The sequence below is a fragment of the Trichoderma camerunense genome, assembly GCF_050948025.1.
Source record: "Trichoderma camerunense strain CBS 138272 chromosome Unknown V8C40scaffold_1, whole genome shotgun sequence".
NCBI lineage: Eukaryota > Fungi > Ascomycota > Sordariomycetes > Hypocreales > Hypocreaceae > Trichoderma > Trichoderma camerunense.
In genome coordinates this window covers 2,710,090-2,724,558 of record NW_028145369.1, presented here as the reverse complement: position 1 = coordinate 2,724,558, position 14,469 = coordinate 2,710,090, and the positions used below count along the sequence as shown (strand labels likewise).

The 14,469-nt window shown below is 52.7% G+C and overlaps 4 protein-coding genes across 4 annotated transcripts; 2 read left to right on the top strand and 2 right to left on the bottom strand.

Moving 5' to 3' along the window:
- The first annotated feature begins 1,813 nt into the window (after positions 1 to 1,813).
- Positions 1,814 to 2,285, top strand: V8C40DRAFT_16438 (uncharacterized protein). The gene has a single exon (XM_083211518.1). It carries the CDS (start codon positions 1,949 to 1,951, stop codon positions 2,183 to 2,185), a length of 237 nt encoding a protein of 78 aa, XP_083079497.1. The 5' UTR covers positions 1,814 to 1,948; the 3' UTR covers positions 2,186 to 2,285.
- A 101-nt stretch (positions 2,286 to 2,386) lies between these two features.
- Positions 2,387 to 6,516, bottom strand: V8C40DRAFT_260787 (DYRK family protein kinase; the record flags this gene model as incomplete). Its single annotated transcript, XM_083219178.1, has 2 exons — positions 2,387 to 3,481; positions 3,568 to 6,516. 2 exons carry the CDS (start codon positions 6,514 to 6,516, stop codon positions 2,387 to 2,389), a joined length of 4,044 nt encoding a protein of 1,347 aa, XP_083079496.1.
- Positions 6,517 to 10,255: 3,739 nt separating this feature from the next.
- V8C40DRAFT_230940 (integral peroxisomal membrane peroxin-domain-containing protein) lies at positions 10,256 to 12,124 on the top strand. Its single transcript, XM_083212826.1, has 2 exons — positions 10,256 to 10,557; positions 10,610 to 12,124. The coding sequence occupies exons 1-2, from the start codon at positions 10,376 to 10,378 to the stop codon at positions 11,865 to 11,867; spliced, it is 1,440 nt and encodes a 479-aa protein (XP_083079495.1). The 5' UTR covers positions 10,256 to 10,375; the 3' UTR covers positions 11,868 to 12,124.
- On the bottom strand, positions 11,936 to 13,833 carry V8C40DRAFT_230939 (isoprenoid synthase domain-containing protein). The gene has a single exon (XM_083212825.1). It carries the CDS (start codon positions 13,612 to 13,614, stop codon positions 12,256 to 12,258), a length of 1,359 nt encoding a protein of 452 aa, XP_083079494.1. The 5' UTR covers positions 13,615 to 13,833; the 3' UTR covers positions 11,936 to 12,255.
- Between the last annotated feature and the right edge of the window lie 636 nt (positions 13,834 to 14,469).

The following is a 14,469-nucleotide window of genomic DNA, read 5'->3' as shown; positions in this document are numbered from 1 at the left end:
GTTCACAATCAAGCGACCAAGTGCCGCTCTTACCAGCCGCGGCTCAGCTTCCGCAGCCCAGCATCGAGCAATGATCTCTGCAACGGTGGCGCATCAGTATATCGAGTCCAGGATGACGATTTTCTGGGATCCCTAGCTCCCGGCTTCGATCATTTTTTATTTTATTATATTCTTTTATTTTCTACTGACATTAATCCGGGCGCCTAATCTGACCAAACATGCAACGTCCTACACCCCCCCTCCCTCATGTTGTTTTACGCCTTGCACATCAACACTTGAAACAATGGCCATGTTCTATTATCTGCATACTTGATGCCATCTCCACCATCAAAGACTGACTCATTGAGGCTATCACCCAACAAGGCCATAACTTTACCAGGACTCTTTTTTTAAACTCTCGCTTCTCGTCGCCCAAATTGGCTTGCCGCCGCGCCGTCCCTCGAGCTAGATCGGCCATATACATGATGTATCCATAGCTTGTCTTACAAACAGCCGCGCTCACTAGCTTGGCGTCCTGCATGCAGTCTTAGAGCGAGCGAGGAGGCCTCAAACAGGCCTCAAACAGGCCATCTTGCATATTGCACTATCAAACAACTCTATCAGCTGCATTTCAGCTTGTTAGAGAATGCCCGCCTGACTTGGCAATTAGACGAGTTTACTCGCCGGTGCAGATTAGGCACGAACCCTCCAATTCCCCACCGTCGTACTTTTGTCATCTTAGGCTAAGCAATGCAACTCCATCATATAGTCTAGTTAGTTGGCATATGCACACGCACATTCCATCGTGGTGTTACATCTTATCACAAAACATGGCACATTATCACACATACACCCTCTTCCTTTCTTCTCTTCCCACTCTTTTACCCCTTGCTTTAGACTGATTCCCATTATTCTCGGCCCCGTCTCACAGGAAACCCCACCACCATGGGTTGTCGTATCATCGGATTGCTTCTCTCCTGTTCTAGGCTTCTTCTCCCGTCTTGGTTATAGTCCGTTGCGCACCGCTGATTGGCCTCTCTTTGCATGCAGGTAATATCCCAACAATCAAACCCAGAAGCAAAAGGAAAAATGAAAAGAGTCATGCGGTGAAAGTTTCGTGTTTGTCTTGTCCTATTAGCAGGCAACATTGTGTTCTCCTTGTTGAAACGACTATTACATACTTGGTTGCAGGAACGAAGACATGGGATTGGCTTACGGCGGGAGAAGGACCAATTTAAACCAAGAAGTCATTTTTTTCTCAAATTACTCATCTCCGTTGTATATAGTTGATTATTATCTACACTTTCGTCGTAGGGGCGAAGAGGTAGTTTGTTTGTCTCCCGCCCCCTTTCTATTCAGGGAGCCCGTGTAAACCAGGCAGTAGAACTACAAGACACTGAGAAAGAAGAAGTAAAGGAAATTGATGGCACGTTTCTTCGCGAATAAGAAACAACCCCCCCTTTTTCTTTTTTCTTCTTCTTTGTCTTTTTCTAGCGTTCTATGTAAATGTCATGAACCCCCATGCATAGCTTCGGAATGTAGTTGAGATCCGAATAGGTGAGTTATCGCACGCCAAATGAAAACAAATAAAAGGAAGAAAAGAAGAAAAATATAGTATCGAAATGGAATCGGCAAAAGGAAAAAAAAAAAACTCGCAATACAAAGAACAAAGACTGGTTTGGTTATCCCAGTCCAACATGTACCGGCTTTACGCCCCCATCCCCCTTTGCGTTGTTTCGTTTCGTCTTTGAAATCGGTTGTAAAAGGCCTTTCAAAACAGAGAGAGAGAGAAATAATAGCAAAAATAAAAATGGTAAAGAAGAGAAACACCTGCAATGGAAGGGCAAATGAAAAAAGGGAGTCTTAAACAAGAAAAAAGAATATACATGTTCGGCACGCTTTCAAAGCCATTTGCCAGCAAGCACGTAAAAAAGAGCCGCTATACTAGACAAGAACGACGTAAAAAATCATGCCTCCCTTTATTGTTCTTCTTCTTCTTCATCTTCCCCCTCCAAATTGGTTGAACAAAACACTTCTCCTTCGACCAACCAACGCTCGTGAGCCCACTAAACCCAATAGTCTTTTCCCACGTCGCCCCTTCATCTCCCCTTCTCCTTCATGTCGTAAAAGAAACAGAAAAAATAAAAATTTCAGCTGCCAGAATGGGAAACTCCAAGACCGGGACTTGTGTGGCTCGTCTGGTTGACCGGAACAACAGTGGAATGTGTATCATCTCACCCAACCCTAATGCAAAGAAAAATAGGAAAAAAATAGAATGGAAAAAAATCAAGCGAATAACCAATGAGTCATGGTGATCATCAATGTAAAATGCGAATGACCCTCTTAAACTCCCAATATGTTATTGTTCGTACACACTTTTTCTTCTTCGAGTCACTTGAGAATGGTCCTAAGCTCGTCGATTCATAGCCGCAGTTGCGCCCGCGGCAGCAATGTCCCGGGTTCCGCTCACGATTCGGCCCGCAGCCCGCGGCAAGCTGCTGGTGCTTGATGTGGCAGTCAGACCCGTCAGCCCCTGGCTCACGGGTCCGGCACTCGTTCGCCGGTTGAGGCTTGCTGTGGTGGCTGCCGTGGCTCCTGACGCTCTACGCATGGAGACGGGGACTGGCTTACCGGGGCTGGCACCCAAGTTTCCCTTGCCTGAAAGTCCAGGCGGATCGGGCAAAGGACGAGACACCGAGATGGTGTTGTGGCGCTTTACCGGGGATGCTTCGCGCATAGGTAAGCGGGGGATAGGGGTGGGCACCTTTATTCCCGTGATGAATTCATGCCTGACAGCATCCTCAGGTTTCAGACGGCGGTCAGGGTCCCATCTGAGACACCGGGCAACAAAATCAAGGAACGCCTCGTCGTCACACTTCAGCACCTGCTGCAGAGTCTTGGATGAGGGGCGCCGTCTGCGGCCCTTGGATGAGACTGTCAGTCGGGGCTTGCCCATGGAGTCGAAAAAGAGCTTCTTCCTCGTGCTCTTTTCAATGAGGTGCTTTTCAGGGGGGCCGAAAACCTCCATGATGCAGGCTAGCTGCTCTTGCTCGTTCTCACCAGGGAAGATGGGCACACCAGTATACAACTCCGCCAGAATACAGCCCACACTCCACATGTCAATGGGCAGACCGTAGGTCATACCCAGTATGACTTCGGGTGACCGGTAGAATCGTGATTGGATGTAGGTGTAGACCTTTTCGCTCTCAAAACAACTGGAACCAAAGTCGATGACCTTGATTTCGGCGTGGAGAGGATGGCGTAGCAAAATATTCTCCGGCTTTAAGTCGCAGTGGATAACCTTCTTCTGCTTCAGTATAATCAGAGAACTGAGAATCTGCTTTGTGAAGCGTCTGATGATCCGCAATGAGAAACCCCTGAAGGAGTGGGCCTTGATGAATTCGTAGAGGTTCATGTCTAAAAGTTCCGTGGAAATGCAAAGATGACCACGGAAGTAGAAGCTCTGAGTGAAGTTTACCATGCTGTGTCTATTATGAGGATCCTGCAAACAAAAGTTGATTAGCAAAACGTCACTCAAATTCATTAGGGGGAAGCATGTCTCATAATGCTCATATGATATATACTCACCCACTCGCGAAGCTTTTGCAGAATGTTAACCTCAACAAGAGCTTGCTGATGAAATCTCTTCTTGTTTCTAATGATCTTAACGGCAACGAGAACTCCAAGCTTATGGTCGATACATCGAACGACCTGACCGAAGCTTCCTTTGCCAAGAACGTCGATAACCTCGTAGCGGTATGCGAGGTGGTCGCCAATTACAATCGAATAGTCTCCGCGCTCATCGTCGTAGCCAAAGTTCGGGGCGTCTGACGACAGGTCACCTACGACCTTGTTGGCGTTTTGGGTGCCGCAGAAATACACATCATTGTAGTCGATAATCTCGCCACGCTCATAAATGTTGAGCATGGCAATGCGGATCGCCTCGTGAGGTCCAACGCGCTCCTTAGGTGAAGCCCTCTTCTTTAAGGCATCGAGCGTCCTGGCTGCAATTTCCGTCTCCTTGCGCCGGGATCCCAACTTGCGCATCTCTTCTTCGGCAATGACATCGTCCTTGTCAATCTCGGCAACGTACGAGGTTGAACTGGACATGGCGCTTGAGGCAGTCTTGGGTCTCATAAGCTTGGCCATGACCGAAGGGTTGCGCGCCGGAGGCATGGTTGTAGGATCGGCGGCGGCGGCGGCATCCTTTTTAGCTGTCCACGGGTCACTCTTAGTTCTATCGTGGGAAACATAGGCAGCGTTCATGCTGCCAGCGGAGCTTTTCCTTCTCTTCGACTCGGAGAGTCCCTGAGGAACAGATGCGCTCGGACCAGAATGCTTCCCGGTTGGAAGGGAGTTCATTGTGGCAGATGCGGGTATTCGAGGAGGCGGATTACTGTCTTGTTTCGCTTTGTCTACGACATCCTGGGGCGGAACAATGGCTCCCTTCGAGTTGCCCTTCTTCCAAGACAAGCTAAGTTTCCTTCTGAGCGTGCTCATCGAAGAAGGCGTTTGAGGTTGCTCAGCAGGTACACTCGGCGGAGGAGACTTGGGTACAGGCTTGTCTGTATTCGGTGGGCGCGGGCCAGCAGGTTTCTGGTGAGGAGTTTTGTCATCAAACAGTGTTCGATTGACATTAGCGTGCTTCGAGTATCCCTGTGTGGTGTTGTTCTTGGGGAGTGATGAGGACAAAAACGGAGTCATGTTCGATTTGGTGGTATTCAAATCTTTGAAAACCAAGGAAGAGTCCGAAGAAGAGGTCGTCGCGTCTGGCGGGCTTGGGGTTCTGCGATGATGAGTTCGGTGTGCCGAAGTACTGCTTCTAATGGGCGGTAATGGCTCCATGGCATCATCATAGCGCGTCTTTGCAAAGAATGAGCTCTTTGATGCTGTCATCGGAGTCGTTGGCGTCTTGGGAAGCTGCCGTGAGGCCGGTGGGCTCATGTTTCGCTCATCCTGCATTGCGGCCACTTTGGCTGATGTAGGTATATTCAAAGGACCAAGGTTCAGTGGTGGCAGTCGAAGAGGCTCTAAACTCTTCTTCACCTGCGTGTTCTTCTTCTCTTCGGCTCTCGGCATCGCGGGCGCGTATGCCGCTGTCTTGACGCTCGGCTTACGTTGCAGTTTGACCGTTTCCATCGTGGGTGCTGGGGCCGCGACGCTCGTGGTAGAGTTGCTGGTGCCAAGGTTGATTGTGATGCTGTCGAGAGTACCGAGGCTGGACTTCTTCTTGGCCAAAAAGTATGCATCGGCCTCGTTGTCCTTTGGAGATTCAAAAGCTTTGGGGATTGCAGGAACAGGGGGCACATCTTCCTCGTCACCCGAGGGCAATGAGCCGTGAGTAGCAGTATGCTTTGGAGCGGGTAGTCGAGATACGGAGGATGACTGCGATATGCGCGGCTGTAGAGAGCCAGTAGACGTCCTCACGGTGTTGAAGCTAATGGTGGAACCGACGGAAAGACCAGAGCTGTACGATTTTCTGCTAATATCTGGCGTTGTCCGGGACGACGATGGCGTGGCAGAAGCCTTCCTAGGAATCATTGACGGCGATCTAGAGGCGGCTCGCGTCTCCATCGAAACCGGTGGGTTTGCTGGCACATTTGAAACTTGGCTTGAGCTCATGGACTGTGGCATCATGGACATACGCTTCAATCTTCTGGTATCAGTTGGGCTGATGGTTCGGGCACCTAGGCCGGTTGCATGAGAGGCATGGCCCGTAGGCATGACGGATGCCCGCCGCCCCGAGGATGATGGCGTCAGTCCCTTGCTCCCAGGGCGCGGCGATTTGGGAGCAGGGCGAAGTTGCTCCGGCGTGAGCGAAGTTAAAATGTTTGTTTGGCTGACCACCGGTGAGGGCTGCACCGACTTCGCCTTGACGCTCCTAGCGGTGGTGGCGAAGGTGCGGGTTGTATCTGCTATATCAAGGGAGGCTCTGGTCATATCGCTGGTCCTCTCTGAGAAGAGACTGGGGCGGCGTTTCGAGGAGCTCCGCGTGACCGTCTCCGCGTCGGCAACGACGCCAGGCCCAATAGATTTTCGAGGGGGTTTAGCAGCGGCATTGGAACCAGAGACTGGAGGATACTGGTTCGAGCGGCGGGTGCGTACTCCAATAGTCGCCGTGGAAGCATCGACGGAGCCGGACGTGGTTGAGATGGATGAGGCGCTGTTCTGTCTCGACGCGCTTGGCCTGTGGAGGATGGATCCCGACCTCGTGGCTCGCGAAGACGAGCCCGAAACACCAACGCGCGTAGCACTGCCATTGGGATTAGCGGCCGATTTGTCGGACATCCTCCTATCGGCCATGCTTAACGAAGATTCGACGTCACTGCGTGACGCCGCTGGAGAAGGATACTTGTTGCGGCGGAATTCAGTGCTAGAGCCGGCGGATTCGATGCTGGTGTGGAGATCGTCGAAGCTCACAGAGGGTAGAAAATCGTAAGAGCCTGTGGTGGTGATTGTTTGTTCTGCCTGGGTTGCCTGTCCATTTCGACCGTAGGAAAAGTGAGTGTGGTTGGTGGATGATGTCGTGCTGAGCATTGGAGAATTGGATATCGAGCTGTTGCTCCTCGAGGTCGCCGTCGGTACACGACTGGATGATCTGGTATATGTTCTACAGTTGCCGTAGCATCAAGTCAGTACTCTTATTCGCCTTTTTCTTTTTCTTTTTTTTCACCCAGGCCGTTGCTTGTCCCCCTAAAGGAGAGAGTGTGCAATGACGAGCCGAGGCCTCTCTCCCTCTCCTCTCTACTCCTCTCTACTCCTCTCCTCTCCTCACATCTATTACTAGGGCCGTCGGCGGGAGTTCGAGATCTTACAGGCGAGGTGACGTGTTTGCTGGTCGAGGCCCAGCAGGCGCCTTGTGCTTAAGGGTCATAGAGTTCGCAGTGTCGCGAGCGGGAGCGGACGATGCAGGTGTGCGGCTGCGTTCTGGCACACAACGAAGAGTGGAGGGTCGTTCGCTGGGAGCGTCAAGCCTCAGTCCGGTCAGGGAGCTGAGAGCGTGCGAATGGCTACCTCATCCCGACCCGGGCCTTGGTCTTTGTTGGGCTTCTGGCTGTGGCTGCAAGGCAAGGCAAGCGCGGGTCTGGTTGGAAGCTTGCGAGACGCCAACGGCAGCCTGCCTCCAGGGAATACGGATTGCCGACGATGCGTGAGGCGAAAGGGAAAAAAACGAAAGGGGCGGCTTGGAGAAGCGTCCCAGGTCGTAGGTTGTTTTGCGAGAATCGGGGGTTGCACGCTTTCAGTGGCCCTTGGGCTCAGGCTCTGGGGCGACAGGGCCACCTAACCTGACCTTGGCTACAGCGCAGGTATAGCACCTAGCAAGCCTAGGAACGCTCGTGGCTAACTGCCGCACTAGCCCCAAGGCCGCTGAATGCTAGAAGGTCGGTCAGGTCCAGGGCCTGAGTCGCGGTAGCCACTTAGCGGTTAGTGCTTGGACGGGCAGCCAAGGGAAAAGTGTGGGTGGGGAGGTTCCGGTACCTCGTGATGTGGAGCGCGCGTGAGGATTTGGGTGGTATCACTGCGGTAGCGCGAGGGGAAGAGACGAGCGGGCGAGGTACCGGTACAGCGAGACGGTTGTTTTGACATGGAAGCACGATCAAATCAATCACAGCATCGATTGCGGTTGGGGGGGAACCTGCCAGGCAGTGCTGTGTGATTGTCTGCAGGTCGTGTTGAAGCCTAGAATTGAACTCAGACGCCTAGTAGTATGCACACCTGTGCTCTTATTTGATCGATGTTCATCATTCAAGGTTTCAATCTTTCTTGTTTCAAGGTGCTTTTCAATCAATATGCTTTGGGTGGCGGCCACGATTACAGGTAATTAATTACACGGCGGCGTCATGGGTAATTACATGGCTACTCCAGGTCCATGCCAGATGCTACATACGGGGAGCTTGAGCATCAAAAAACTCCATTTTATAAAATGAGGAGCATGAAACAGCCTTATATCAATTTCAGCTCCATCCCATCTCACTTTTGCCTCTGTTTAATATTATTCCCCTTGTTTTATTGTTTTCTGATGAACAATCGGCCCCCCGTCAATTACTCCCACCGGACCTGTAGATTGCAGCCAATACACGAAACAAGAACGATGATCGAACGGGGTTCTGCCAAGGCTGCGTTTACTCCCACTTTTTTTTCTTTGCTTTTTTCGCATCGGATCTCATTAGGCACTATTCTCTTTCTTTTCTTTTTCCTTTTCTCCTCAAGAGTTTCAATTCTTCTTGAATTTTTACGCCACTCGTGAAAGCGGGTACTGCCCTCAATTGGCCTCCAACCTTGCTTAAGCGCCCGCCTCATCGGTCCAAATCGAGGTCCAACAAGTACGAAGCAGCAACCCCATGACGACTGTGGTTTTTGCGTGGCACTGAAAAAGGAGAATGCCGGCTTCTTTCTCCTTCATCTTGCTCGCTTTATCTCGCCTATCATTTGGGCATCTCCACACTGCCAACCCCTCCATGTTCCCTTTCGAACTCCTCGATCTCTCGTTGCTCATAAAGCAGAGTTCTATCAATTAAGCCGTGTTCCATAATACGATGTGCCATTACAATCAAATGATGTGTAATAAAACAAAATAAGAGAAAAGACAGCCCTTGCAGACTTGCTGCACATGCTTCGGTTGTATCATCACCACGCGCAGGTCATGCGGTTCATCACCATGGTCCGTTGCCTGCCTACGTATAGTTGCCTATTTGTCATGTATGTATGTACTCACTCAGAATGAATGCCGCACATTCGTCTGGCCGACTCAGGTGCGTCCACGTATTGCATCAATCCAAGAATGGTCAGCAACCTATTAGAACAGGCGACATTTGAGGGCTTCGCTTATGCCCGTCCACCCACGATGCCAATGCCAACGCCAGCAGCCAACCTAATGAGGTACATGCAGCATACAGGTGCCGACAGTGTCCTTGGCAGAGGCAGCGCAGGTAGCATGCAGGTATCCCGTCGTGCTGCTTTGCCGTTGCTGCAGTTGCCGCTGCAAGGATTCAGCTCTCGATGTGTTTTGTTTGTGTGCCGTGTCCCGTTTAGGAAATGGCCTTGGGTCTCCGTTTTCGAGCAGCCCGCTGCTTGGTGTTAGTGATTCTTGTTCGCCCTCCGGCTTTCCTGACGCGCCAATGGGACTGCTTTGGGGCTTGCAGAGTGGTGCCATGATTGGCTGCAGGTTGTCAGATCTTGCAGACACTTAGAGTGGTGCAGCTGGCAGTGCTCCGTTCCTAGTACGGAAGCTCTCACGTTGGGGTTCCTCTCCGTCCATGCATCTCCATTGTTGGGTATTACTTGGGTGCCCTATGGGCCGCATTGGGTTGCCACTGTCATCCTGCTCCGGTTGATTGTCATGGCAGAGTGGCGGGAGACGCCGGACAGCCAATTGCTGGTCCAGTCGTTGATGGCTCTCGTTGTTGGAACTCACCACCATCGTATAGGTTAAGTCGCCGTCATATACGGAGTGTTGTAGGCACATTTTGCTTGTGCTACAAGGACTACAAGGACAAGGCCGGGCTTTGGACTCGACGCAAAGTGCGGAGCATCGACATGGGAACACGGCCAGATCCCAAAGATTGATTGCTGCTCCATAGCATCCACAAGACCGTTCTGCACAGTTGTGTCATCGGTCCGCCACGTATCGTTGTGATGGAGCCATAGCAACGGTTGACCTTTATCCACCAAGCCTAAAACCGTCGCCGTGCATATATCACTTGACGTAAATAGCTCTTTGCGGTGAGAGCCCTGTAGACCGCCTTGGGGTCCTATCAAGTTGCTCAGATCAGCTCCATAATACTGCATGCCCGGACAGGGTGGGCATGGCATAGCATGGCATTGCTGTTGGAGCTGTGTACAGTACGATACGATACGAGTTCCGCGTATTGTTAATTTGTTTGTCTCCTAATTCATCGTATTGGTCAAAATACAATGTTCATGAATAATTCGTTGCTTCATCTCGAAGCATTGTGGTTGCTGTATCCGAAGTAAACCGGTCACAGTTGTCAAGGCAACGCCCTAAAGCCGATTGAGCACATTGTGTGTGTGCGTGCTTTCTAATGCTACGCTGCATATCAGGGCGAGCTACCAATTGAACCCTTCATCTTTTAGCGGCCGCCGGCTAGCGCTATTCGCAATCCCCAGAATTAACGGCCGGCGAATCAGTAGCTCTGGAGGCGAGCGTGTGAAGTGCCGTCCCAAATCTGGGTTGGACAAGTGTGGCGCCGCTACGCCACAGAAGTGAGATCATCGCCTGCCGCCTCGCGCGTCACATGCCGAGCTTAACCTCAACCTTCTCCTGGCTGCTAGTTATCGCTATCGCTTGTCGTTCATCATTCCATCGTATCGCATCGTCTGCGACATGAGATAGTCTTAAGGAAAGCGGCAGCACTAGCCCAGCTCATCACATGCCATGGATGACTTCGCGGCAGAGCTCATGGCCGCCGGCCGCGATGAATCGCCGGAGCGACCGCCTGAGCGCAAGGCACCTGCGGAACTCGATCCATCTACGGCATCACCTCAGCGATCCGGTCTGAGGGGTGGCCTTGCGGCCCTCCGAGAGAAGGCGAACATTCAGGATCGCCTAGTAGAAAAGTGTGTATGTCGTGGCCAACGAGAACGGCGATGCTAATATTGTATCGTGCAGACTCCTTCAACAAGTCATCCCGGATGAAGACAGCCATGTCGCCGAAGTCACTATATCGTCAGACGGTGCGGCATACCCGCAGCGGCCTGGCTTCAATCTCACCACCATGTCCAACAACTTCCGACGGTTCAACGCCCGTATTGGTGTAGTCTTCAAGTTCCAGGCCCGGATGACGCGCATTCTATCCTGGCGCAAGCCCTCTCACACGCTCTCTCTACTCGCCACATATACCTTCGTCTGCCTCGACCCCTATCTCCTATGCGTGCTGCCCATTGTGGGAATTCTCTTAGGCGCCTTCATCCCGGGATTTCTAGCACGGCATCCAGCACCGCCAAAAGGCACTTTGTCCAGCGAGCAGAGCATGGGCTATTCTCCACGGGGACCTCCACTGGCACCGGCAGCGACAGTTCGGCCTGCCAAGGAGCTGAGCAAGGACTTTTTCCGAAACATGGGCGACTTACAGAACTGCATGGACGACTTCACTCAAGGACACGACATGGTGGTGGCGCTGCTTGTGCCCATTAGTAATTTCAGCAACGAGGCGCTCTCCTCGGCCGTGTTTCTCTTCCTCTTCGCGGCGGGCGTCTTCATGACCATTGCCGCGCACATGATCCCGTGGAGATTTGTCTTCCTCGTAGGTGGATGGGCCGCCATCGGGTCGGGACATCCCGCCGTCTCTCGTCTGCTGGCTGCCACGCGCGAGGAGCACATCCAGCCTAGGGAGGAGAAGGCCAAGACGTGGATGGACGACTGGATCGCAACCGACGTGATCCTCGACTCGGCTCCTGAGACGCGCGAGGTGGAGATCTTTGAGCTGCAAAAGGCCTCTGGGGCGGGCGAGTGGGAGGCCTGGCTCTTTTGTCCGTCGCCGTACGATCCCCTGTCGCATCCTCGCATCGCTGGCGAGCGGCCACGCGGCACACGCTTCTTCGAGGATGTGATGCCGCCGGAAGGCTGGGAGTGGAGCGAGAAGAAGTGGGCTCTGGATCTCTGGAGCAGAGACTGGGTCGAGGAGCGCATCATTACGGGGGTCGAGGTCGAGACGGAAGGGGAGCGGTGGGTGTACGATATTTTCAACGATCGCGAGGAGCGCACCGGTGTTGTCGACCAACCCGAGAAGGCGAGTACTCGGGCAGGGGCGCATATGAGCTGGGAAGAAGGCGAAGATGGTATCGGCAAGAAGGGGGAATGGAGACGGAGGCGGTGGGTGAGATTGGTCAAGAGAAAGGTTTCAGCGGCTGTTTCTGGATCACAATAGCATTTTATTAATTTTATGGGATTAGCAGGGTTTTGGGTTAGCTTTTATTCTTTATTATATTCACATGAGCCAGCCAGCTTTTGTTGAAGCAAAGTTGATACACGTCCAGTGTGATATTGTATTGCTGAAATGCATGATGATGCTTATTGTACAGGCTAATGTTGCCGCTACCTATGTTACGCTAGAGAATCAGGTCGAGCTGATTGATATGCAATTTCTTACCCATCCCACAAAATCAAGAAGAACAAATGCAAATGAAGAACAAAATAAAAAAGTCATAAAACCCCTCGCTATGGCGCCGATGCGTTGTAGCTGTTCCCTGCATTAATTTCGTGTACATCATTAACACCCCTTCCATCTCGCAAAAATGACGAGACCATGCCCCCTCTCACGACGATATGGTCATCTTATCCAGAATCTTGTAGATGCCAGCGGCTCGACCGTTCTCATCGTCCAGCTCCGCGACCATCTTGCGGGCCCGTTCGATGAGGGTGCCGACTACCTGGCGGGTGTAGTCGAAGCTGCCCTTGGATTCCATGTAGGAGACGGCGTAGCGCTTGACCTGCACGTCTGTGGTCTTTTGCTTGAGTATGTTGATGAGCTGGAGGTCAACGGGGTCGGCGCGGATGCTGTGGATGACGGGGAAGGAGAATTTGCCCTCCGTCAGGTCCTCGCACATGCCCTTGTTATGGCTGTACTCGCTCGACGACAGGTTCATGTAGTCGTCGCGGATCTGGAAGATGAGGCCGATGATGTTGACGAGGGGCACGCAGTCGACGTTGGTGGTCGATTCGGCCTGCATCAGCTTGATGCCGAGGCGGAACAGGCCGCCGGTCTTGTTGCCCACCATCTCGAGGTAATCATCTTCCGTGGGGCAGGTGAGGGTGTCTCTCCAGAAGAGGTCCATGCCCTGGCCGCGGTGCAGGTTGAGTAGCTCCTCGGCGAACAGCTGGATGACGTTCTGGTTGCCGAGCTTGACGAGCTCCTGCAGCGCGGCGAAATATATGTAGTTCGCGGAATTGATGGTCTGGGCGACACCGAAGATGTTGTGGGCGACGGGAAAGCCGCGGCGCAGCTCCGAGGAGTCCTGGACGTCGTCGACCAGCAGCGAGGCTTCGTGGAGCATGCCCACGACGCTCGTGATGGCCTTGAGGCTCTCGGGGGGCACGTCGAGGAAGGCGTTGAAGGCGGCGATGATCTGGGAGCGAAAGTCCTTGCCCGGATGGCTGGTGGAGTACTCAAACGGGCCTCTTACGATGTGCTCCTTGTCCTCGGTCCAAGTGCCGCGGCCGCGAAAGTCAAAGTCATCGTGGGCGAAGCGCGCGACGTCGGGAGGCGCCGAGGGGTTGATTTGGTGCTGCATGTCGTCTTTGCCGTTGCTGTTGATGTTCAGGTTGTTGTTGGTGCTGTTGAGCTCGCCGTAGTTTACTCGCTTGGAGCTTCTCCGGGGCGGAGGCTGAGGGTGCAAGGGCCGCTTCGCCATTTGTTCTGGGCGTTTCCCTAGCTTGGAGCGTGGGTCAAGCCACTCGGCTTCGCTTTGGAGCTCGATTAGGGGTTCTACAACAGCAACGGCAGCAGAGCCGGAAGCGGAAGCGGCAGCGGAACTGGAGGAAGATTCCAGACGGGGGAGGGACGAGGCAAAGGCGTTTGTAAAGGTGAAGCTCTGGCTCTGACGCTGTCGCCGAGACTGACTGCTGGATGTCCTGGGAGGGATTGCGCCTGGGGAGACTGTGAATTCGGACTGCATTGGAATCGCTTTTCACCAGAGGCGGATTATGGTCTTATACTTGCAGGTGCTGCTGTGGCGCCAGCTGAGGGCCGTGGAGCTGGTTGGAAGTGGCGGGGTCTTGGTGGTGAACAAGTCGAAGGTGCGGAGTACATGTGCATTTGCATACCGCAAGTTTGGTTCACCGGAGCTCTACGAGTGCTCGTACTGGACTACATATGTGTACAGGCGGGGCTCAAGTGATTAGTAGAAGACATGATAGTTGACAGCGTTGCCCGCGGCCCTATCAGAACGACGCCGGACTGCAGAACCTGCAGAACGGGGATGCGGTTTATGCATGTTGGCTGCAGTCAAGAGCTTCGGGAAGCACCAGAAGGCCGTATGGTCGCCGGTTTGCCGGGTTCGATGATGAAGTTGGCCGAGCCGAGTTGTGCTGCCTGTCCCTCGGAGCTTCTTGCGTACGTGGTTCGGCAAGGCTGGAGATGAGGAGTTCGCGTCAGGATGGAGAGGATTTGGCGTAACGGACTGTAGCCTAGCTAGTTGGAGTGCTTTAATGGCAGCCTATCTAGGTAGCGTTGAGTTGAGTCGATTGGCGGAGCGAAAGTACGTATGTATGATACTTTGTGCTTGTGATAGTATCAGGCAGTTACCAAAGGCCGTCCATATCAAGAGTTGTTAACTCAATCGAGGCAATTTGATGCTACGCGTCCACTTCAACACCCGTCCCGACTAGTCTTAAGAAGGGATGGGCTCTTCATGTCAACTGGGTTCTTGGGTAAACGCGTCATAAGGCAATTGGTGCAGAATTAGATCGACCAAAACGTGGAGCAGGGCTGCGAAGCGAGCAGTATGGAGTACTATCACAAGCAGGACTTG